Source organism: Garra rufa, chromosome 14 (assembly GCF_049309525.1).
Source record: "Garra rufa chromosome 14, GarRuf1.0, whole genome shotgun sequence".
NCBI lineage: Eukaryota > Metazoa > Chordata > Actinopteri > Cypriniformes > Cyprinidae > Garra > Garra rufa.
Window position 1 is genome coordinate 13999146 of NC_133374.1, and position 25026 is coordinate 14024171.

At 36.6% G+C, this 25026-nt stretch overlaps 2 protein-coding genes across 2 annotated transcripts in view; one reads left to right on the forward strand and one right to left on the reverse strand.

The window, feature by feature from the left end:
• The window catches only part of b3glcta (beta 3-glucosyltransferase a), a 397462-nt gene that overhangs the window by 85789 nt on the left and 286647 nt on the right, over nt 1-25026 (reverse strand). The gene's annotated exons all lie outside the window — the stretch shown is intronic.
• The window catches only part of dchs1a (dachsous cadherin-related 1a), a 131904-nt gene that overhangs the window by 30720 nt on the left and 76158 nt on the right, over nt 1-25026 (forward strand). Inside the window, exons 4-5 of the mRNA XM_073818241.1 lie at nt 7398-7489; nt 7594-7737. Coding sequence (XP_073674342.1) covers nt 7398-7489; nt 7594-7737 — 236 coding nt within the window. The remainder of the gene's footprint in view (nt 1-7397; nt 7490-7593; nt 7738-25026) is intronic.

Here is a 25026-nt window from a genome sequence, read left to right on the forward strand (position 1 = left end):
ACATTACATTGTTATATATTATATATTATATATATATATATATATATATATATATATATATATATATATATATATATATATATATATATATATATATATATAGACGTGTATATATATAATTTAAATATAGAATATGTATTTATAATATGTAGAAAATATATTTAAAAAAAATTCTTAATATTCACATGTAAAGGAAATATATTAGTATTTTTTTAAATGCTGTACACCCCATTATATTGTTTGTCATTAAATTTAAACTAAAGATTTTAAAAATATTTTGTCCTTGATTTTTTATTGACACTTATTCTAGAATTGATCCTAATAATAATATCACTGGAATTTCATGGTTGATAAAAATTTTAATATCAGAGAAAAAACTGTGATGTATTATTAAAATGAATTCAATGTTGACATGTTAGAGAAACCTTTGTTTTCCAACATAGCTTGCGCTGAGTTATATGCTTTCCTTGTAAGAAGCTCAGTGCAAAATCTGGAGGATTTGGCCTACTTTGGGTCCGTAAGTGAGCATTGTCAAAAGATTGGCCAAAGCACACAAATGGTGAAGAGTTTTTTGGCAAGAAAAACCCTGAAGTGTCAATCAAGGTGGCTAAAGCTGGCGGCCATTAAAACACCTCGCAATCCATCCTTTAATTAATTTTCAGATTTTCTCCCTGGAGTGAAACCAGCTAAGCTTAAGTGATTTGGTTATATGTCACCTTTTGTTTGTCAGGGACTTGAATACAGGCCCAAGACCATGATGATATTCCATAGTAGAGTTGAGCTCTCTAGTCCAACACAGACAGAAAAGTCTCCAAAACAATCCACCCGACATCATCTCATTCAGTGAACTGATTGTTTCTTTTCGCTCTGGATTTTTAGAAGTAGAAAAGATCCTGGCTCAGATTCTCAGATAGACCATCTGTTTTAATTTGTTCAGAAAAAGTGTTGATGATAGTAATCAGAGATGTTCTTAAATATTTATAGCACTTAGCAGCAAATAAATTATGAGCTACCTTTGATACAGGAAAATTGGTGCTTTGTAAAAGATTAGTTCTTATGTTTCTCCAAGTGAAATACAGACTAATTCCCATTGGGAATTAGAGCACATTGAAAGCACTTTTTTTTTTTTTTTTCTGGAGATCAGCATTATCCACCAAAGGCTAATTTAAAATGAGCTGTTTTTGGTTTTAGGACTGGGTGTTTGCATATACACTGGCATGCGAAAGTTTGGGAACCTCTTGTAGAATCTGTGAAAATGTGAATAATTTAAACTAAATAAGAGAGATCATATGAAATGCATGTTATTTTTTATTTAGTACGGTCCTGAGTAAGATATTTTACATGTTTTAAAGATGTTTACATATAATCCACAAGACAAAAAATAGCTGAAGTTATTAAAATAAACCCCCTCAAAAGTTTGGGAACCCTTGGTTCTTAATACTGTGTGTGGTTACCTGGATGATCTACGACTGTTTTTTTTGTTTTGTTTTGTTTTGTTTTGTTTTGTTTTGTTTTGTTTTGTGAAAGTTGTTCATGAGTCCCTTGTTTGTTCTGAACAGTTAAACTGAGCACTGTTCTTCAGAAGAATCTTCCAGGTTCTGCAGATTATTCAGTTTTCAAGCATCTTTTGCATATTCAAGCCTTTTCCAGCAGTGACGGTATGATTTTGAGATCCATCTTTTGACACTGAGGACAATTGAGGACTCAAACACAACTATTAAAAAAGGTTCAAACATTCACTGATGCTGCAGAAGGAAACACTATACATTAAAGGAGAAGTTCACTTCCAGAACAAAAATTTACAGGTAATGTACCCCATTGTCATCCAATATGTCTTTCTTCAGTCGTAAATGAATTATGATTTTTGGGGAAAATATTTCAGGATTTTTCTCCATATAGTGGACTTCTATGGTGCCCCGAGTTTGAATTTCCAAATGCAGATTCTAAAGATCCCAAATTAGGTTGTAAATGATCCCAGCTGAGGAAGATGGATCTTATCTAGTAAAACAATCTGGTATTTTTTTTTTTAATTACAATTTCTATACTTTTTAACCCCAATAGCTTATCTTGTCTTGCACTGCCTGAACTTTTTTTTTCTTCTGTTTGATCTTCTTTGCACGTTCGCTTTGCAAACACTAGGTCGGTACTTCTGCAGTGATGTAGGGTGATTTTAAAATGTTTTTTGAAGTTGAGGGAGAAAATAAGAGTTTTTCAACATACCCTAACTGTCTTAAGCCGGAAAAAAACAGAGTTCAGGCAGAGCAAGACGAGTGTTTGAGGTTAAAAATATATATAAATTGTAAAATTATAAATTGTAAAATTTTGGGATCATTTGAAGCCGCATTTAAATTGCCTTTTAAAAGTTCAAACTCGGGGCACCATAGAAGTCCACTATATGGAGAAAAATGCTGAAATGTTTTCCTCAAAAAACATAATTTCTTTACAACTGAACAAAGAAAGACATGAACATCTTCAATGACAAGGGATTGAGTAAATTATCTGTAAATTTTTGTTCTGGAAGCCCTTTAAGAGCTGGGGGGTGAGAACTTTCTGAATTAGAAGATCAAGGTAAATTGTACTTGATTTGTCTTTTCGGGAAACATGCAAGTATCTTTTGTTGCTTCCGAAGGGAACAAAAAAAAAACAACAACAAAAAAAGTGGACATTATCCTGTTCAAAAGTTTTCACCCCGGCTCTTAATGCATTGTGTTTTCTTTTGGAGCATCAGTGAAAGTTTGAACCTGTTTTAATAGTGTTTTAGTCTCTTAATTGTCCTCAGTGTAAAAAGATTGATCTCAAAAATCATACCATCACAGTATTAAGAACCGGCTGAAGGTCTGGAACTCAAGGCAGCTTTCATTGGCCAAGGCCCGCCCATAAGACCGTTTGATCGACATGTCAAACAACCAATCACAGTTTGTTTCGTTCAGCGTCACGTTTCGGTGCGTGGAAACGCCCCCACAACAACAGACTGGCGTGCAACAAGTCAGTCATTGAAATAACCAGCATTGAAAGATAACAAAGAAGACGGAGAACAAGCAGTAAGTCAGTAATTTGTTCGCGAACGTCGCAAATGTGTATAACAACAATGGCGTCTGCATAAGCACCTTTTAGCAAAACGCCGAGTAAATCAGTCTGCTCTTTGTTTCCCGGCGGACCGAAAATAAACGCGACACTCGCGTGTTCCAGAAATCCGATCTAATTCAACTAATCAGATGACGACTTCGAAATTCCTGAAGTGTTTTCAGTTAAGTGTACCATATGCATCAGACGTTTAGCCAACGTTCCGTGGGCGTGACGTCTGAGGCTGAGACTAAGGGTTCCCAAACTTTTGAAGGGAGTTATTTTAATAATTTGATTTTTTTTCGTCTTTTATGTAAAATATCTTACTCAGGACAGTACTAAATAAAAAAATAACATGCATTTTGAATGATCTCTCTTATTTTGTTAAAATTATTCACATTTTCACAGATTCTGCAAGGGGTTCCAAAACTTTTGCATGCCATTGTAAACCTACAATGATATCCATTCACTACTATTTTTTAATCCCTAAAAAACTTAAACAGTCTTAATTATCAAGCCTTTTTGAGTTTTGAGTAGTATGATGCCATAGTGCTTAAGCCTGTCCACGATCGCTGACGGATTGTCCTGTATTAGCATATTTCCTCCCTCAGCCTTCTGTACACTGTCCAAAAAGAAGAGGGGGTGGAGTGAGCAGTAGCTCATTACCATTTAAAGAGCCATGCAGCAAAACCGTTCACTGTGAACAGAGCTGTTTTTGACGAGGTAAAAAGATGTTAAAAGGAATTTTAACCAGTATGTTTGGTTAAAGCAGACATTTAATTTAGAGTCATACCAACTTGAAAAATGGGTATCCGGTGTTTCCTTTAAAGCCAGACTCTCTCTAAAGACCACAGATTAGCTAACACTACAAGTTTTCTTTGCTGTTGTTACATTTACTTGGAGACTGCCTCTTTGTTTCTTTCGAGCAGGTGTTTTTGTTAAGATATAACTAGAAAATCAGTCCGGTTTTAAAAGCTTTTAAGAACATATCACATTTTAGACTCTTTGTGACACTTTTTCCACTGTGTGCGTACGCTCCCTGTTGAGTTCATTAGCCTCAGAGGCTTTAGTTCTGAGACTAGCACAGTTTTAATGAACACTTCAGACCCTGCTTTCACTGATGGTGCTTTGATATAACTTGTGGTGGTGCTGCTGCTGCTTTCTCATGCTAAGCAACCATCGTTTTTCCATATCGCAGACCATCGCTGACTCAAATAATGAAGCTCATTAAAGTGAACTGGTAGCTTAGGCTCAGTAATGCTGGAGACACCAGGGTTTGGTGTGGTCTTTGAGAAAAGCTCTGGTGGTGTGGTGACAGTATTAGAAATGTTACGTCAGCGGATCACTAATGGAAAGATTTGCGTTCTCTCTGTAAGTATTACATTGTTAGTGCCTACTTTTCAACTTCGAAAGACAAGAAGTATTAGCACTTGTAATGGGGCAGGGTATTATATGTATCTATACACTGCCGTTCAAAAGTTTAGGATCAGTACGATTTAAAATTTTAATATATTTAAATATATTTTAAAATATAATTTATTCCTGTGATGCAAAGCTGAATTTTCATCAGCCATTACTCCAGTCTTCAGTGTCACATGATCTTTCAGAAATCATTCTAATATTCTAATTTATTACTTATTATCAATGTTTAATATTTTTGTAACCTGCGATTCTTTTTTCAGGATTCTTAGATGAATAAAAAGTTAAAAAGAACAGCATTTTTTTAAAATAGAAATCTTTTCTAACAATATAAGTCTTTGCTATAATACTTTTATTCTGCAAGGATGATAAAAAGTTAATTTCTTTCAAACTAAGAAAGAATAAACATTTACTGACCACAAACTTTTAAATGCTAGTTTATATTTTTTAAATAAATGCTGTTCTTTTTAACTTTTTGTTCATGAAAGAATCCTGAAGGAGCTTTCTGAAGGATCATGTGACATTAAAGACTGGAGTAATGATGCTAAAAAAAACAGCTTTGCATCACAGGACTAAAATAACATTTTAAAATAGAGTCACATAGAAATACAGTTATTTTACATTCAAATAATATTTCACAATATTACCATTTTTTCTGGATTTTTGATCAAATAAATGCAGCCTTGATGAGCATAAGAAACTTCTTTTACCTTGTTTTATGGGTAATAATGGTGGAAATAGGCTACGCAATAACAAGACTTTAAGATGTCTACACAGAAATTGATTTTCATAAACAAACAGACCTTGAGAAATTTGAACTGACAATTAGCCCTGGTCTCCTCATACAGTATGTATTTGTTTGTTGCATTGATTGGCTTTAGATGAATAGAACAATCAGCAAGTGTTTCTTACAACATAATTAATGAATTCAAATGAATTCAGCCGAACCCAAACCCCCTCTCTTCAGCTCCCCTCTCAAAATCTCTCAGAGGGAGAAAGTCTGTTTGGGCGCAGTTGCCATGGAGACTACTTTGATGAGGAGCAAATGACTACATTTCAATTGTTTGCATTGGCCTTTGCTTATTTATCAGCTCAGTGTTAGTCTGCTAACTCAATGCAAGGCTCTAAAATGCTTGTGCATTGTGTGCTATGGCTGTGTAGAGGAATCAGTGGTAAATCCTTGTCAGATGTATTATTTTTGACAATTTTTAAAGGTACTTTACTTCTACCAAATTTTTTTCTCTAATGCTCAGCAGGGATGCATTTACTTGATAAAAAAAAATATAGTAAAACAGTGGAATATTATTACAGTTTAAAATGACTGTTTTCTGTATAACAACATTTTAAAATGTAATTTATTCCTGCGATGGCAACACTGAATTTTTAGCATCCGTTAATCACGTTTTCAGTGTCACATGATCTTTCAGAAATCATTCTAATATGCTGATTTGGTGCTTAAGAAACCTTTCTTATTATTATGTTATATGTTAAAAACACTCACTTCAAAGTTCAAAAGAAGAGCATATATTTTAAATAGATGTTTTTTTGCGTTTATACGTCACATTTAATGCATCTTTGCTCAGTAAAAGTATTATTTTCTTTTTAAAAAAATCTTACGAACACCAAACTTTTGAACAATAGTCTAAATTGTGGAAATATACACTACCAGTCAAAAGTTTTTGAACAGTAAGATTTTTTTTTTTTTTAAGAAGTCTCTTCTGCTCACCAAACTTGCATTTATTTGATCCAAAGTACAGCAAAAATAGTTTGAAATAGTTTTACTATTTAAAAGAACTGTTTTCTATTTGAATATATTTAAAAAATGTAATTTATTCCTGTGATCAAAACTAAATTTTCAGCATCATTACTTCAGTTTTCAGTGTCTCATGATCCTTCAGAAATCACTTTAATATGCTGATTTGCTGTTCAAGAAACATTTATTATTATTAATAATAATATTTAAAACAATAAACATTTCAGGATTCTTTGATAAATAGCATTTATCTGAAATGAATGAAATTTGACTTTTTTTTAACTTTTGTATAGCAAGGATGCTTTGAATTGACTAAAAGTGGCGATAAAGACATTTATAATGTTACAAAAGATTTCAGATAAATTCTGTGCATCTGAACTTTCTATTCATCAAAGAAACCTAAAAAAAGTCTACTTAGCTGTTTCCACATAATAATATTAATAAATGTTTTTGGTTTTGAGCAGCAGATCAGAATATTAGAATGATTTCTAAAGGATCATGTGGCCAGAGTAATGATACTAAAAATTCAGCTTTAAAATCTCAGGAAGAAATTACATTTTAAAATATATTCTAATAGAAAGAGTTATTTTAAGTAATAAAAATGTGGATTAAATAAATGAAGGCTTGTTGAGCAGAAGAGACTTCTTTAAAAACATTAAAAAATCTTACTGTTCAAAAACTTTTGACTTTTGACAGATCCCAAGTTCTTACCTTCTTTGATTTGAGCTCATTAGTTTGACATAGTAGTGACACTTTGGTAATTATGAAACCCATTTCATAAATAATTTCAAATGAAAGTCTCAAAATAGTTTTGAGTCTGTCAGTTGGGCTTTTTTAATAAACTTCTACAGCTCTGTGTTGAGTCTCAGAAGCCTGACCTGTCACCTCATTGCGAACAATGAGAACTGTGAAGCTTTATGTTGAATGTATACTGATCCCTTAAGCTCACGATGTTAATACTGAGTCTTTATTGGCACCGTGACAAATCCCCTCCTCATCCAAACAGTTGATTTGACCTATAAATAGTCGAAATTTACCTCAACTAATTTTGTCAAAACATATCATCACACAAAGCAACTCGAAGATCATTTGAAGTGAGGTAGATCTCTTGTTTAAACCTTTATATTTCAATCATCAACACCAGGTTGTCTGTGTCTCCCAGGCGAATGGATGCGAGACGGCCACATTGTGATGGTAAACATCCCGTCTGAAAGCAGAGGGAACCCCAGCTGGGGTCATACACATAACCGCATTGTACGTGAATTGACTCCTCATGTTGGATTAGCTGGTTAAATACAGTGATCCTTTCCCTCAGACGGACAATCGTGACATTTAACGCATTTGAATGCGGGTCTCAGAAAGGGCCACCACGGTTCTTTCAGCATCCGCCAGCTCCATTTCTCCGCACCGTTCAGTGCGACGGTCACAACGCTGTGCTTGGCAACCCTGAAAGCGTCCACTTAAAATGCCCCATGCGGAAGTATCAAGACATCCCTCGTTTGGTGAATACACGTCTTTGTGTGGCGTAGACGTTGAGAGACGCCCGATAGAAAAGTCATCAGCGCATGCAATGCGACAGAACTTGGTGTAATGCTTTTGGACTCGGCTACAGCTGCCAGAGAGAGAGAGAGAGAGAGAGAGTTTGGCAAAGAAAATAAATACTTGTTAAAATGTACTGGGATCCAGAAACCAACATTTTTTTGTCTGCTTTCCAGAGACTGAATCCCAACTCACGAGATCAGGATAAAAGGAGTGAGGGAACAAAAAAGTGGCAGAGATGTGAAGAATGAGGGGTAAAAGTGGAAAATAGAGGGGTATGGGGTCTGATAGCGACTGGAATAAAAATAGAGTCTGGATGGAGATGGTGTCTTGATGAGGGCCGCCCGCTAACCTCTCAGGCGCCACACTCCCCCGGCTCAGGCGGGCCCCTGGAGCGGGAGGGGCCAGACCGCAAAACCATCTGGTTGCCGAGTCTGTTGTACCTCTTCACTTGGGGGTCTAAAGCTACTGAGGGGCTTTTTGCTTGCGTTACACTCTATAGATCGCTGTTGAGTTAAAACTGTATTCCGTTTGTTTGCGATTTCACTGTTTGATTGTGTTGATCTACACTCTTAAAAATAAAAGTTCTTATTGGCATTGATGGTTCCTTGAAGAACCATTAACATCTATTGACCCTTTCCATTGCTGTAAAAGTTTCACTGCAGGCTGTAGAAGAACCATTTTTGGGTTCCCCAAAGAACCTTTCAGAGAATAGTTCTTAAAAATAACCATTTTTAATCATTGTTAAAAATTAAAATTTCCTGATAATTTATTCACCCCCATGTCATCTAAGATGTTCATATGGAAGCCCGTTTCTGCCACTGAATAAAAAATAAAAAGGTAATTGTGACTTTTTATCTCACAATTCTGACTTTTTTTTCTCGCAATTTCCAGTTTACTTTTTACTTTTTTTCTCAGAACTGTGAGATATAAACGCACAATTGCGAGTTATAAAGTCAGAATTGCGAGATATAAACGTGCAGTTCTGAGTTTTTCTCGCAATTGCAACTTGGTATCTCACAATTCTGACATTTTTCCTCAGAATTGCGTCATATAAATTCGCAATTCTGACTTTTTTTCTCATAACTGTGAGATATAAACGCACAATTGCGTTATAAAGTCAGTTATAAAGTCAGAATTGCGAGAAATAAAGTCAGAATTGCAAGATATAAACTCACAATTGCAAGAAATAAAGTCAGAATTGCGGGATATAAACTCAAGTTTTTTTCTCGCAATTGTGACTTTCTATCTCGCATATTCTGACTTTTTTTTCTCATAACTGTGAGATATAAACACAATTGCGTTATAAAGTCAGTTATAAAGTCAGAATTGCGAGAAATAAAGTCAGAATTGCGGGATATAAACTCACAATTGTGTGAAATAAAGTCTGAATTGCGGGATATAAACTCAAGTTTTTTTCTCGCAATTGTGACTTTCTATCTCGCATATTCTGACTTTTCTCTCAGAATTGTGAGATATAAACTCGCAATTGCAAGTTATAAAGTCCAGTCTGAGGAGAAAAAAAGACTAAACTAAACTGCGAGTTTGTATCTCAGAATTATGACTTTATAACTCGCAATTGCGAATTTGTATCTCATAATTTTTATTTTATATCTAGAAATTCTGACTTTATAACTCACAGTTATGAGAAAAATGTTAGAATTGTGAGATACAGTCGCAATTGCGAGAAAAACTCAGAATTGTGAGTTTATATCTTGCAGTTTTGACTTTATTTCTCGCAATTGTGAATTTGTATCCCACAATTCTTATTTTATATCTAGCAATTCTGACTTTATAATGCGCAGTTATGAGAAAAAATGTCAGAATTGTGAGATACAAAGTCGCAATTGCGAGAAAAAGTTTAAGTTTATGAGTTTATGTCCCGCAATTCTGACTTTATAACTCGCAATTGTGTGTTTATATCTCACAGTTCTGAGAAAAAAATCTGAACTGCGAGATGTAAACTGGAAATTCTGAGAAAAAAAGTCAGAATTGTGAGGTAACAAGTCGCAATAACCTTTTTTTTTATTCTATTGTTTATTCTGGGCTTCCATATGTTCATGCCTTTTTCAGTCGAAAAAGTATGTTTTTTGAGGAAAACATTTAAGGATTTTTCCCCATATAGTGGACTTCAGTGGGGATCAATGGGTTGAAGGTCCAAACTGCAGTTTCAGTGTAGCTTCAAAGAGCTCTACACGATCCCAGCCAAGGAATAAGGGTCTTATCTAGCCAAACGGTCGGCCATTTTCTTAAAAAAAAAATTTTTTTTATTTATTTTTGACTGAAGAAAGAAGACTTGTAAAAAATCTTGGATGTCTGAAGTGAACTAATTCTTTAATAATCTAAAGATCCTTTTTCCACTATAAAGAATTGACAACTTCCATGGATGAAACCATAGATACCATAGATATTTATTCTGCAAAAGTCTGAGATAGCAGCAAAGCCGAGCAGAAAGTCTTCCTAACCCAGTTTTCACAGAGACGTCACAGAGGAACGCTCCAACATTTGATTAAAGAGTCTCTACGGTTCTTGACACTGACCCAGCAGCCTGCGAACGGATAAAATGAGTCAGACCGATACTCATGACTCTGACATTTAACCAGAAAAAGGTTTGCCGTAGCAGTGGTTTCTGTACTGAGGAGCCTGTTCCACCTGACACAAGCCTGGGGGGATGCGGTGACCCTTTTGCTGATGACTTCATCACTTACAACATTGCTTCTTTAGGTTCTTCTTATAGGAAACAGCTGAAGGAAAGCATCGTTTGATTCGCATTCAGGAAAACGTCACATTAGATAAGCTTTCAATCAGAAAAAAAAGGTTTTTGTGTTATGAGTGGAAAAGAGACATTCACTTCGAAATGAGTGACTTGAGTTGCTTATTTACTCCATTAGGACATGCCAGGTGGCATTAGAGAATCAACTTCAATGCAGCAGGGAAATGCAACAGAGCTGTATATAGGTCCTCATATGGAATGCATTTAAAGGGAAAATATTTTCATAACAGTTGGAAATTTTAGATTTTAAGTGGATTAAGGAGACTGTATGCCGTTTTCTCTCTCCTCTTTACGCAGGGACATCTGGATCCTGTTAGGTCTTTATGGACGATATTTCATTTCTCTCCGTATGTCATCTTGACACTGCTTCTTTTGATTGTGTGTATGTGTTTAAAAAGGGGCTGCTGTTTTTTTTTTTACATTTGTTTGTGAAACAAGATTTTTTTGATACAGAGATTTGAAACGCGTACACTACCAGTCAAAAGTTTTTGAACAGTAAGATTTTTAATGTTTTTTAAATAATTCTGTTCTGCTCACCAAGCCTGCATTTATTTGATCTGAAGTACAATTTTGAAATATTTTTACTATTTAAAGTAACTGTTTTCTATTTGAATATATTTTAAAATATTATTTATTCCTTTGATTTCAAAGCTGAGTTTTTAGCATCATTACTCCAGTCACAGGATCCTTCAGAAATCAAAATACAGTATTATTCTGATTTGCTGCTCAGAAATGTATTATTATTATGTTGAAAACAGCTGAGAAGATTTTTTTTAACCCTTATAACTGGTTTTGTGGCCCAGGGTTACAAATAATAAAACTTTGAAAGGGTGTTTTCACATTGATGCTACTATTTTGGGGTTCCCCAAAGAAAACTGCTAAGTGGATTTTGTTAGAAAGCTCAGAAGAACAACATTTATAAATGTCTTAATAATAAAAAATGTCTTTATCATCACTTTTGATCAATTTAAAGCATACTTTCTAAATAAAAGTATTCTATTATTTCTTTCCCCCTCCAAAAAAAAGTTTTTGAATGGGATAGTAATAATAAGTAGTAATAATAGTAATAATAATAATGTTACAAAATGTTTTATTTCAGATAAATGCTAATCTTTGGATCTTTCTATTCATCCATTCATAAAAAATGTACTCGACTGTTTTAAATATTGATAATAGCATATTAGAATGATTTCTGACAGATCATGTGACACTGAAGACTTGGAGTAATGATGCTGAAAATTTAGATTTGATCACTGGAATAATTTACATTTTTAAAAATATTCGAATAGAAAACAGTTATTTTAAATAAAAATATTTCACAATTTTCCTACTTTTGCTGCGTTTTACTGCAGGCCTGAAAAATCTTACTGTTCAAAAACTTTTGACTGCTAGTGTACATTTGACTTATTAACATGTGTGTGTGTATGATAATATACATATTTGTTATTAAAATTTCTATAAAAAATACATTTAGCATGCCAGTGTGTGCTATTCTGCTCGCTTCATAATCCCATTGATAATTTATTCCTCTGATTGTGTACCCGTCTGTTATCAAAGCGAGATTACTCATTGTTTCATAAGATAAACATCAAAAAGTAACTGAACATCATAGCTCTGTGTTGGTGTTTTTCGTTTTTATACTTGCAAATTTATTCTTTCAGATCTGACCTGAAAACTATAGATGGATTTCTTCTTCAGTTAATCACGTTTTGTTCAATCCAGTGGACAGTTGGATCTCGTTACTGTTGATAATGTTATCTTTCTGTGTCTTTGTTCCATTTGCTGTGTTTTTGTTCTCTGTAGGATAGTTTTGGTTGTTTCAAGGCACTCCGAAAAGCACTTCATTTTACTTTATAACCCCTGGCCGGTATCCTCTCTTACACTGTTGGTCTTGTTCTGGAATATCTGTCACCATCTTCAGTCTTCTGCCACCTTTCTCCAACTCAAACAGTGAGCTGTTTTCAGTCTCTTTCTGTTTTCTCCTTAACACCTTTTTTTAAAAAAAACTCTCAAGCCGCAGGATGGCAGTCCTTTTCATTATTGCAAATTCTTGAATGAGCTTTATGGATATTTAGCATACTATTCCTGTCGGGTATATGCAGTAAACGCCACCGCATAATGTCTTTCCCTGGAAGCCTGACTGAGTTTGTGGACTAGACGTGGCTGTACCAAAATGGGGGTTTTGTTTGCCCAAATATTTCATTTCCAAAGCGAACCCTCAGTTCTGACTCCATTCATTTTGATATTTGAGAGTCGAGAGGACCATCTCTTGAAGGAAAGCAGGGGGCCGATGACTTTATCTTCAGGCAGAAGTTAAGACCCTTCATCTGGTAGCAATCTTTCTGTGAGCCTGCTTCATCCAACCACAGTCCAATTCATCAGAAACTGTCATCTGCCCGTGGAATAGCGAAAAAAAAATGCGAACGGATGGGGGAAGGACGTTGAGTGTAAACGTAGGGAGAAATAGATGATCTTTTAAAATGGAAAAACACCAACTCAGCTTTGCCATTTGCATGTAATTGCTTTAGGATGAAGCTGATGCAGGTCTGGATTTGTAAATGCGGCGTGTTTATTTTGAGATGAACTCGACCTCTTTAATGCGACATGGAACCTCTGGTCAGCAGTAACTGTCTGCTCATTATTCTTAAGAAAACAATGGCTTGTGAGGGTAATTTTGTCAGGCACTGTGCGTCGAGTTGATTGGGTCGGCCGTTTCATGTTGGACAGACTGTCACCATACTCTGTTTGGTTAAAGTCGAATTAAATTGCCCACGAATTGCGGCGGCTCCTGAGAAAACAGTGTGAATAGGTGCAGTCTGTGATGAATGGCACACAGAAGATCAAAGATGGGATCATTATTATTTACAGAGCCTGTTCAGTATTGCTGGTTAGTAGTACTTTCATATTTTTTTGACCTGCTGGCAGTGTTGGGAAAGTTCATTTTCTACATGAACTAGTTCAAAGTTCAGTTCACACATTTTAAAATGAACTAGTTCAGTTCATAGTTCATAATTCAAATTTTTTGAACTAAGTTCGCAGGTTCCAAAATGAACTAGTTCATAGTTCTTTTAGTTGCTTCTTGAGACCCGACGGGCACAGTTTACACAAAAAGGTAAGATTTTTCCCACCTGGATCATCACTGACCTTTTCAAAAAATTATTTTAAGTGGACATATGAAGTTTCATTCATCATTGAGACTTTGGATTTTGCCTCTATTCATTTTTCGCAATTTGATGACGCATGCGCGGTGCGACTCTGTGGCGGCTGGTGTTGCCAGATCTGGTCTTTTCCCCTATATAATAAGGCCCGTTGTAGATTGTGTTGTAGCGGTTGTAGCCTAGATATTGTGCAGTCAGTGGTTATAGCCGGGATTTTGCCTGGCTCCATAGAAATCTGGCACTCTCTAGAACAAAATTGAACTACGAGAGAACGACGTTCATAAACGCCAGAATGAGCGCGTTCACGTTCACGTTCATCAGGCAGATATACTGCACGTTCAGTTCACGTTCACCCAGAATATGAACGAGTTCATGAACGATCGTTCAATGAACTCGTTCAGGCACAACACTGCCTGCTGGTGTCTCCAAGCAGAAATCGCTAAAATATAGACTAATAAATATTATAACATATACAAAAATAAAGTCAAAAGTTTACATAAACCTTTGCAGAATCTGCAAAATGTTAATTATTTTGACAAAATAAGAATTAATGTTGTTTTTATTTAGTACTGACCTGAATAAGATATTTCGCAGAAAAGTTTACAAGAGAAAATAATAATAAATAAATAATTTCTAAAAATCCCCTCGTTCAAAAGTTTACATACACTTGATTCTTAATACTGTTTTGTTACTTGAATGATAGCTGTGTGTGTTTTTTTTTTGTTTGTTTATTTAAAATTGTCCCTTGTTTGTCCTGAACAGTTAAACTGTTAAACTTCAGGTCCCACAAATTCTTTTGGTTTTTCAGCATTTTTGTGTATTTGAACCCTTTCCAACAATGACTATGATTTTGAGATCCATCTTTTCACACTTAAGGGACTCATATGCAACTATTACAGAAGGTTCAAACACTCACTGATGCCCCGAAAGGAAAAACGATGCATTAAGAGCCGGGGGGTGAAAACTTTTGAACAGATTTTTCTTATTTTGATTAAATATCATATTTTTTTAAATATATTTTAATATATTTTTTTGAATGCAACCAGGATGTATTTGATGAGGTGATCTTAGACATGGATGTTTTCAAGATAACGTCTTATAGAAACAATAGTACGCTAGCTTTAAAATGAAACGTAATAACTGACATCAAAGGCGAAGCATTAGCATGGAAATACCAGTGAAGCAAAACCGGAGGAAGAAAGTTCAATTTCTTATAGTTCTAACTTATCTGGGTCAAAACTAATGCCACAAAGAACTGGAAGTTTAAGATACCCTGTAGCTATCAAAAAGATGTGAGCCAATCATATCCGCTTAGCCCAAAAGACCTAAAGCACCAGGATCCGAAGTAATATTAGCAGGTCTTGCGTGAAGATAAAACGGCCATCTCTGAACTTAATATCTGTCTGAGACGCACACAAAGACATCCGATGTGAGCCATTAGAAAGTTTCTCGTCAAGGAAAAAGGGTAAGTTTAGTGCAGTCCTGCCCCTGGGCTTTGTGGGATACTGGACGTCTGCTCTTAGTTGTGCACTTGGGAGGAAATTAAGAGTCTCTTCGCAAAGCCGCCCAAAATGAGTCGGGCAAAGCGAGCATGCGAGGACTCTTCTCGCCAAAGCTCTGAGAGTCAATAGGCCAGAGATGGCCCTCTGTGATTAGTTAGAGAGAACAGACCCATGTCAGAAACCCAGCTGCCTGGCATTGAAACTAGAGATGGTGCACAGATTTCCCTTCCCTTATTACGTATCTCCTGGGGAAAGCCAGGCAGCGCCAGAGGTTAATATCCTTCGCTAAAGGCCTCGACCTCGAAGTGACAGACATCATGTGAGATGACACCAATGTTTACCACAAAAATCTCCCTCTGGTTCATAATATCTCTGTCCTCCCACGCTCCCGCATGGAGTAAAACCCGCCTTTATACCGTTTCTCGTACTGAGCAGGGTGATACTCAACCCTTGGAGAACTTTCCAGAGAACTTTCCATCAAGAACGACACTTTCATCCAGATTTGAGTGGTTTTGTTGTCATGTGTAATTATGGATGATGGAAGTGCAAACATCTTCCATGGAAGCATAGAGCTTTTGCAGTGGTGAATGTATACGGTTTTACCTCTCTCGAAAGCCAAACGATCATGCGTGTCATGTAACAGTGCAGAGTTGTGTGCCATTCAAAACACAATCGAGAATTGCTTTTACATTCCAGCTGAAGTTGAATTGAGGTAGCTAAAAGGAAGTAGAATCGTAGAATGTAACTGTAATTTGTAGCTATGTTGGCTTGACGAAACCTTGTTTAAAATATAAAAGGTTTAGTGACCAAATCTTGTCTGAATGTTGAAAGTTTAAAAAACCTCAAGGTTTGATTGACAGTTGCTAGGTGGTGGCTAAGAGTTTGAGTAAGGACAGGGACTTGGTTCTGTCCTTAGGTTGTTGATTGAATTTTGAGAAATCAAAAAATAAATAGAGATGGTCCGATCAGCATTTTTGGGGCCGATCAACGATTACGATCACCAAGATCATGATCTGCCGATCGCCGTTCACTGCCGATCACAGAATGGCAGGGTAATGGGAATCTTTTATCTATAATCTAGCAGAGTTTGCACCATTTGTAGAAATGAAACTAACTCTAAATCAACTATATTGAAAGAAAAAAACAACAACTGTAGAAATAGGCTACAGTCAAGATCTTGAAGAACCACCAAGTTAGGGTTGTAGACGAATAGACGATAGTATCGTGTATCAACCATAGTTAGAGATAACACATAGTTAGTGTTTTTTAAAGTGCACCTCGCACTAGACTAGGCAACACTAGTTGACTAGTGATGAAGTTGTTTGATAATGTAAATCTTTGCTTGTTATTTGTAGCTGCTTTTTAAGATGATGTAATGATTATATTATCCAGCATTGCACAGTCATTAGGATAAAGGTAGTAAAATGTGGTTTAGACTGAATTAAATACGATATATCAGAATCCGTCTGTATATAGGAAACATAAACATTCACCTCAGTAACATCTATATGCGTTAATTAGAATTGCGATGCGATAAAATGGCGCTAAACATACGCACGTGAATTACACGGACACCTCCTCATTCTATATGAACTGAACTACAACATGAACTGATGACAACAATCAGACATACAGCGGTAACATTATTGCAATATGACGGATATAGAAAGATACATTCATTTACATTCAAGCACGCACATTTACCATTCACTGAAGATAGCAGAGAATGAAACCGAAAGTAAACTTGAACGTCTCCGGCAGAACTACAGTCAGCGCTCTGTACACGCACAACTTAGTCACATGGCCAATAACAAGACTACCCTTACAAAACGAATAAGGAATTTAGTACTCATGTTGCATGTTGCCACTGGTAAGCTCCGCTCTGCTGTTGTTTACCTGTGTGCCGTGCATGCATGTGTGAAAAAGTCGCACGAGTAATTTACGTCAAGTTATCGGCTTTTTTGATCGGCGCTTTTGGGGTTCGCCGATCAAGCTATTTTAAGCCAATATCGGCCGATCATGAACGGTGGCCAATCAATCGGAGCATCACTAAAAATAAATGCAGGCTTTACCAGTTGGGATGGGGTTCAAGTGAACTAAATGACTTGAAAAAGTCAAGCTGTAAACTGAATACTATATGTAGGACCCTATGAAATTATATTTTTTTCCCAATTCTGTTTATTCCATTTAATTTTTTCTAGATTTTTTTCTTTTCTAGAGACTTAAATTGAAATAATTAAAAACCATGTCTAATTAATTAAAATCATGATACGTACACAATTTGACAGCAATTTATTAAAACTTTAACAAAAAGTCCATATTTTTCTCAAATTCTGTTTTATTTTTTTACCACATTCTGTTTTTCATGAATTTTCTTGATTCCGTTTTAATGGTTTCATTAAATGTTAACAATCAAAGCCATATCTGATTAACTGATTTTATAAAAATTATTTTATTATTAATCTTTTCTCTTTTTTTTCTCGGAATTACTGTGTTGTGTATTTGCATTTTTATGTTAAATAAATTCTGGTTAATAATTTTCCTGGTAAATATTCCTTTAAAAAATAATGTTTTAATAATAATTGTATTTTTATTCGTAGTGCTATCATTACATTTAGTAATATATTTCTGTCACAATTTCTTCAAGTTAAACCAAACTTTTTTTTGACAGGATGCTGTGAAGACCTTTACATTTCTGTATATGAGATAACAATATATAGTTAACAATAGTTAATGTACTCATATTAAAGCAGCTGTGCCATTCATTCACACAGAGACACGCAGAACATGCAGGATTCATATTTAAATAGTCTTTTTGCAGCTTAATTATCACAGACACTAGTACATCGTCATTTAATTTACGTGTACTGACCTACTTTTGATTTTACTTATCCAAAATGTGGCATATTCCACTTGAAGTCCATTTTTATGGATTCCACAATTCCGTCCCCATTTTCCGCATTTTAGAAATCATAAGGCTCTATGTATGTCACCAGAGCAAAGCCTGTCATTTTTCACCAATTAAGTTGATGATAGTTTGATTAAATGTTATGAGGTCAATTTTTGTTTTTAGGAATTAAGCATACATGGATGAATAGTTCTCAATAAGATCTATACAATATGATTTTATTACATGCTGACTTGAAGTATTCTAGGTCTTTTCCAGCGTGTTGTCTTCTGCATACAGGCTTGAAAATGATATGAGGAGTGAGTAAATCATGACAATATTTCATTTTTGAGTTGACTATCCCTTTAACTAAATGACACCTCAACAACAGGCTCAACTTGTCAGCCTTAAGAACGTTGACCCCTTTTTCATTTTGTTTGTCAAGGGGAAAGGTTAGCATAACTCTCTGCGATTCCACAGAAACACAGTCTGAGGCGTCTGAAGGGTGCTTCCAAGGCCAGCTGTCCTGACTCTTACTCCCCCAGCGAGCATGTGTCTTCCCCTCAGCTCAGATTTTTAATATTTGTCTGATCACGCAGAGCTTGGCCAGCTCATGCAGTTGCGTCTGGTCGTCTGAGCTCAGCCTGGTGAGATATGTGCACTATTATGTAGCACAGATCATTTGCCACACCCAAACAAAGGCGCGCACATGTCGTAGCCAAGAGTGTGTGATGTGACCACACACAGCGGCACATTTGGTCGGCTTCACACATCCCGAGACACATGCACACACACACTTCACTCACACCTTCGCTAAGCCGCTTACAAATTAGTGTGTTAGCAAGTGTGCTAACCTATCAGTCAACAGCTTGAGTGTATAGATTGAAAATGTTTGAATTCTCTCCGCAATTCACGCCTAACAAAGAGAGATTGTTGTTGGGTTTCAGACGCTCGGGTCGCTGGGTCTTGAGAACCGCGTTGCCCTTCCGTGCTTGGTCTTCATTCATCTGCGGTGTCGTTCACCTCCCAACCCCCACATCCTGAATCACACTTCTTGAGCTTGTTTATGAAATGCTAGGAGAGCGCGACTCCCGGAGGATTGAAACGGAGAGGAGGGATGTCTGCAACCCGCAACTATCACCCCCCTAGTCATCATCCCACAGGTTCAAATTCTGGTCTGGCGGGGGTAGCGGATGGACGGGGATATGAGAGGCCAATGTCAGAGTGAGTTAGTCCAGTTGCCTGTTGTGGTCTGACTAGACCGGGGAACAATATTTTTCTAAGATTGTCCGACAGGTTCAGTTAGTCCTTCAGCTTCCTCACATTCCTACAAATCGTCTCCAAATCCAGCGATACTCTGGAGGCGCTCCGCAAGGCTCCTATTCTGCTGATTTTTATCTTTTCACTCGCACCGCTTGGCAGTTGCGTCCATCTTTCTCAAACACTTCGGTTAAGAGCCACACAGTGGGCTTCTCATGACCTGGTCTGAACTTTGAATTATAAAATAAAAATTCAATTGGAAATAGTAAATCAAATACGTTTCCAAATAGATTGCTATCTTGTCTTGTTTCTGCGTTCTCTCAGCGTGTTTACAAATTATTCTGTTGTAGCTGGTATCTTCAGGATACACCAGTCTGATAAAGTGTGTGCGTAGGAGGTGTTTCAGGGCATCCGCAGTAATAACTTCCAGCCTTATCTGTGAGTCTTTGACTTTTGCTGCTTTATTTGTTCTAGTACATTGTAGTTGGCCTCACAAATCTTCATTCACTTCATCATGGCTTCACCTTTACCCGGTGCTCCATTATTTAATGGTATTGGCGTCACTATTGCTAATGCTCTTATTTGAATAATATAATTTATTTAGAATGATGAATGATGCTTCAAATCATGATGCTTTAGACTTGCTTCTGTGAGCAACCAGAATGCCGGGTAATATACCGGTTCAAACTGTAAACCAGTTTGAATTATGCACATGGTATGAATTTTTTCAAAACTGGCATACTGGTGCAATTGATTAAGCAACGAACACAGCATTGTAGATGCAAACACTTCTGACTAATGGTTGGAGAACTTCTAGAACTATAAGTAACACAGCTAATTCTTTCAAGGCACAATATATTTTTTTATTAAAATATCCAAAACCCACTAGAACAGTGTTATATATTTTGCTGACTTGTCTACTTACATTATCCTAGATGTTTTAAAGAATGTTTAAATCCAGACAAATAAGCAATTTTAAAGGGATAGTTCACCTAAAAATTAAAATGTAATGTTTATCTGCTTACCCCCAGGGCATCCAAGATGTAGATGTCTTTGTTTCTTCAGTAGAACACAAACAAAGATTTTTAACTCAAACCGGTGCAATCTTTCAGTCATATAATTGCAGTCAATGGGACCCACGGCTTTGAGAGTCAAGAAAACATACACAGACAAAATCAAATTAAACCATGTGGCTTGTGACGATACATTGAGGTCTTAACACGAAAAGATCAGTCTGTGCAAGAAACTGAACAGTATTTATATAATTTTTTACCTCTGATCCACTGCGATGTCCAACTGTCCTGAGCGCGTTCACAACAGCTGGTACGTGACACATCAGTGTGCTTGATATGATGGCTACGCAAAATGGTAATTACTTGTGCTTATCCTGATTGTTGCAACCGATTAAAAACTAAAAGATTTGTGTTTGCTTGTGCGAACTCATCTGGGAGTGTTACTTTTCATCAACTCCCAACTGAAGTTATGGTTGCTTGCTCTTGTGTCACGCGCTGGCTGTTGTGAACGCGCTCAGAACAGTTGGACATTGTGGTGGATCAGAGGTAAAAAAAAATGATATAAATACTGTTCAGTTTCTTGCACAGACCGATTTCGTGTTTTAGGACCTCAATGTATCGCAGAGTTTAATTTCATTTTGTCTGTGTGTTTTTTTTTTTACTCTCAAAGCCGTGGGTTCCATTGACTGCCATTACATAACTGCAACAGTTTGAATTAAAAATCTTTGTTTGTGTTCTACTGAAAAAACAAAGTCACATACATCTTGGATGTCCTGGGGGTACGCAGATAAACAATACATTTTCATTTTTGGGTGAACTATCTCTTTAACACAAGCATTGACTAGAGTGGCCGCGATAAGCTCAGCAGACTTGTGCAGTGTAAATAAGGGGTTATCAAAGCTTTAATAGCAAGGGAATACACTTATTCAAGCACTGTGTAGTCAATCCTTGTGTAAGCTGCCACACATAAGGTATTATAGTACATTAAAGAATGATCATGTGACTTTTTTGTACGCAAGGTGACTTCTAAATGCGAAAAAGCCATTTTCATTGCAATTTTGTGAAATATTCCTTTTTCGAATTGCCTAGAAAAATGTATGTGACATATGGGAGTTTTTGTGAAATGTACGGGTTTTCCATTAGGCGTATTTTCAATTCACAATTTCAAGGGTAATGAAAATGCAGCTTCTCAGGGGAACTGACTGTCTTTAGAAAATTTTAGATGGTATTTTCTTTTCATCTCACCTCCATATAATGCATAATAATGTGGTATTTAAAATCGCAGCACTGCTTTGTTTACAGCGGTAGCCAAGAAAACACTGTATCGCTGCTGTTCCATAAGCGCCACCTGCTGGCAGAGAGTGAATTTGCGTTCTCATTTAGCAGGTCTGCTGTTTTTGTTTTGTGCAGGCATGTTTTATGTAGTATAATTTCACAAAGCTAAGTTCAGACCATTCTGTTTTTGCTTCAGATCTTGAAATTATACATTCTAATTTACATCAAAAATGGCTCATGCTACATGTTGAATTTTTAAAACATTCACAACACCTTAGCGACCACTTACAGTAGCAATACTCTAGAAACCACCCAGAAAGCTCTTGCAGCCACATAGCAACATCCTAAGTTGTTCTCAGTGTTGTTAGCAACCATTGATGGTAACTACTTGGGTATTCTTCTGTGAATGTAGCAAGCTGGATGTTCTTTGAAATCAAATAAAAGTTTTGAATGAAATACCTTCTGTAGATGTCTGCAGAGAAATAAATAAGAACGTCAATTCCAAGTAACAGTAATAAATTAGATTTCTAAAATAACAGACTGAGGCAATTTCTCAGCTCACTGATTTGGCCTTGTTTGCGCTCAAACGAAATCCTTTGAGCGTCGCATGTCGACTGCCAAATCCGCATATATTTTTGGTTTGTTAATAAATCACGGAATCTGATTCATCCACTCGCCCAAGTCGAAGCTCATTGTGCGGCCTTTGGAAACGAAGCACCTGGCTTGAATGCCATGACACTTGTTGAGTAACACAGATTATACAGTTCCTGGAAGGAATCGTGTGGTTGTTGCTGCCAGTTAGCATTGTTGTTAGCTTGGCAATCACGCAATCAGACCCAGCTGCCTGAAAATTGTGGTCCAGATGGGCGGATCTGTCTAGCCCTTTGCACGAATATCGGAGTGCCATCACACTGAAATGCCAGCTTTAGCGATTATGCTAGCTTTTAGCAGGATTTCCATCAATGCTTAGCATTGCTCCAATCTGGAGAAGTTATGTGGATCATTGATCAATTAATTGAGAGTTATTTGATATCTTAACTCTCTCAGGTTGTCTGTGATATTTAGCCAAATCCTAACAGAAGGTTTAAATCTGCAACTTATATAAGTATATAATTGTTTTGGTTGTAAATGTATTTATTGCTCATGCTATTGGCTCAGTCTGACTGATACAACTTAGAGACTCAGTGTTTTACCTCATGTCTTTCCAAAAAAAAGTAGGCCTTACTCCAAAAGTTATCTTCTGTTTCCACAGCCTTTGTAAATAGAGTCTCGTTACCCGGCCAAAATAGGACAAATGGGACATTCATGATGACTGGTTGCTTGTTTCAAAAGTTGCAGACATTGAAGCATCATTTTTATTGGCACATTTTGCTATTCCATCATTTTCAATCAAATAGTTCAATGTTTTTATATTGGCTGTGCAGATGAGTTATTGCCCTGGTGGCAAACGTCAGTCTGACCCTGGCTAACCTCTACATAATCATTGTAAAAAAGAAACCATGAGTGGTTTGTGTGACTCATACTGAAGCTCTTTTTCTTTCTCTCAGCCCAAAAAGTATTTGGATACTTATGCCACATTTAAAAATGTCCTTGGATTTGAAGTAAGATAAAAATAAATATATAAAATATGCATTTATAAAATACACATATTGCAGTTAAAGGGATAGTTCACCCAAAAATGAAAATTACCTCATGACTTACTTACCCTAAAGCCATCCTAGGTTTCAGACAAATACAATATATACAGATAAATTAAAAATATTCTGGCTCTTCTCAGCTTTATAATGGCTGGAGGGATGGATGAAGTCCAATTAAAGTGCATTTAAATCCATCATAAAAAGTACTTTGCACGGCTCCGGGGGGGTCAATAATCAATAATGTACAAATGTTCACGAGATTGTGCTGTTCCAGTGGATGACGTAGGACATGTGCGTAGCATAAACTGTGGTGAGAATATGCTAGTCTCGCAAAAATCCTCCAACATTTTTCTTAACAAATCATCATTTTGTACTAATTCGTGACTGGTGTTGTGTTTGTTTCCGTATTTGTCATTTCCGCATCCGTCTATGTCATCTACTGGAACTCCACTCTCTTGTGAACGCGCGTACGTTACTGGAAGCTTGAGATCACGGGTTATAAACTTTTAAACTTTTCAGAAGGCTTTTATTAACCTCCCGGAGCTAGTTGGATTCTTTTTTTGGGACTTCATGCATCCAACTTTATTTTAAACTCCATTCACTGCCATTGGAAGAGCCAGGACATTTTTTAATATAACTCTGGCCGTATTTGTCTGAAAGAAGAAATGTATAAACACCTAGGATGGGTTGAGGGTGAGTAAATCATGTGGTAATTTTGATTTTTGGGTGAACTATCCCTTTAATAGCCCGTTTGCCCAAATTTGTAGCCATTGTATATTTTCTCCCCAGCGCTCTCTCTTTTTGTCCAAATCTCATTTCTTCTCTCATTTTGAAGACCGTATTGTTGTGTGTCTGCGTCTCCCGGGCCGCCGGCCCACCGGGCTAATTCAGACAGCCCCCTGTAACCGTGAGAACACTTTTGGCGGGCTATTGGATTAGCCTTTGAGCACTACGTGGGCTAATTGATGAAAATGACCCCGGTGCGGAGAGCAGAGCCATTGTCTCCGCTGTCACAAAGTCTCAAGCCATCAACAGAGAGCCTAACAGGATTTCTGCACACACGCCATCCATGCCTAATTTGTTGGCCCGGGAAACTGTCAGAGCCCGCTGGAAGCAAGCTCGGAAGCGGGGTGTTTGTTCTGGTTTTAATGCGGTAGATTAATCAGCCACTGCCAACCCCAAAAGCTAAGTGTAAATGTAATGAAAGGAAAGTTGACTTATGTGATTGAAAACAAATGGGACTTGTGATTTGGACTGGTGCTGTTCGTTCTATATGGTCTCTTTGAGCCTTTGATTTAGTAATGTCATGATTATTTAACAACCCCCAAGGTTTCTGATCACACCAATTATTCACACACGCACAATGCAGGCTCTGATGTTGTTTTATTAATTAAAAGATCTGATTTGCCTGGTAGACGTGTTGACATATTTGCAATATAGATGATGTTTTTCAGATCTTGTTCTTTCTGTTCTTTCAAATACCCTCTCTCCCACTCAACACAACCACACACACACTTTCTAGAGCTCTACGTGTGAGAATGGAGCCCTAAAGAGTTCTTCTGACCTGAGAATAATGGCTTGCTTGGTTTCCAGAGTGTTGCATTCATCTCTGGAATGCGGTAACCATAGATTACCTGACAATTAAACCCACTCATCTCACCACAAACCCTGCAGTAAGAGCAACCAAATATGCAAGGATGTCAGGTAAGGCGTTGCTAAACAACATTAGCACAGAAATAGCTCGCAA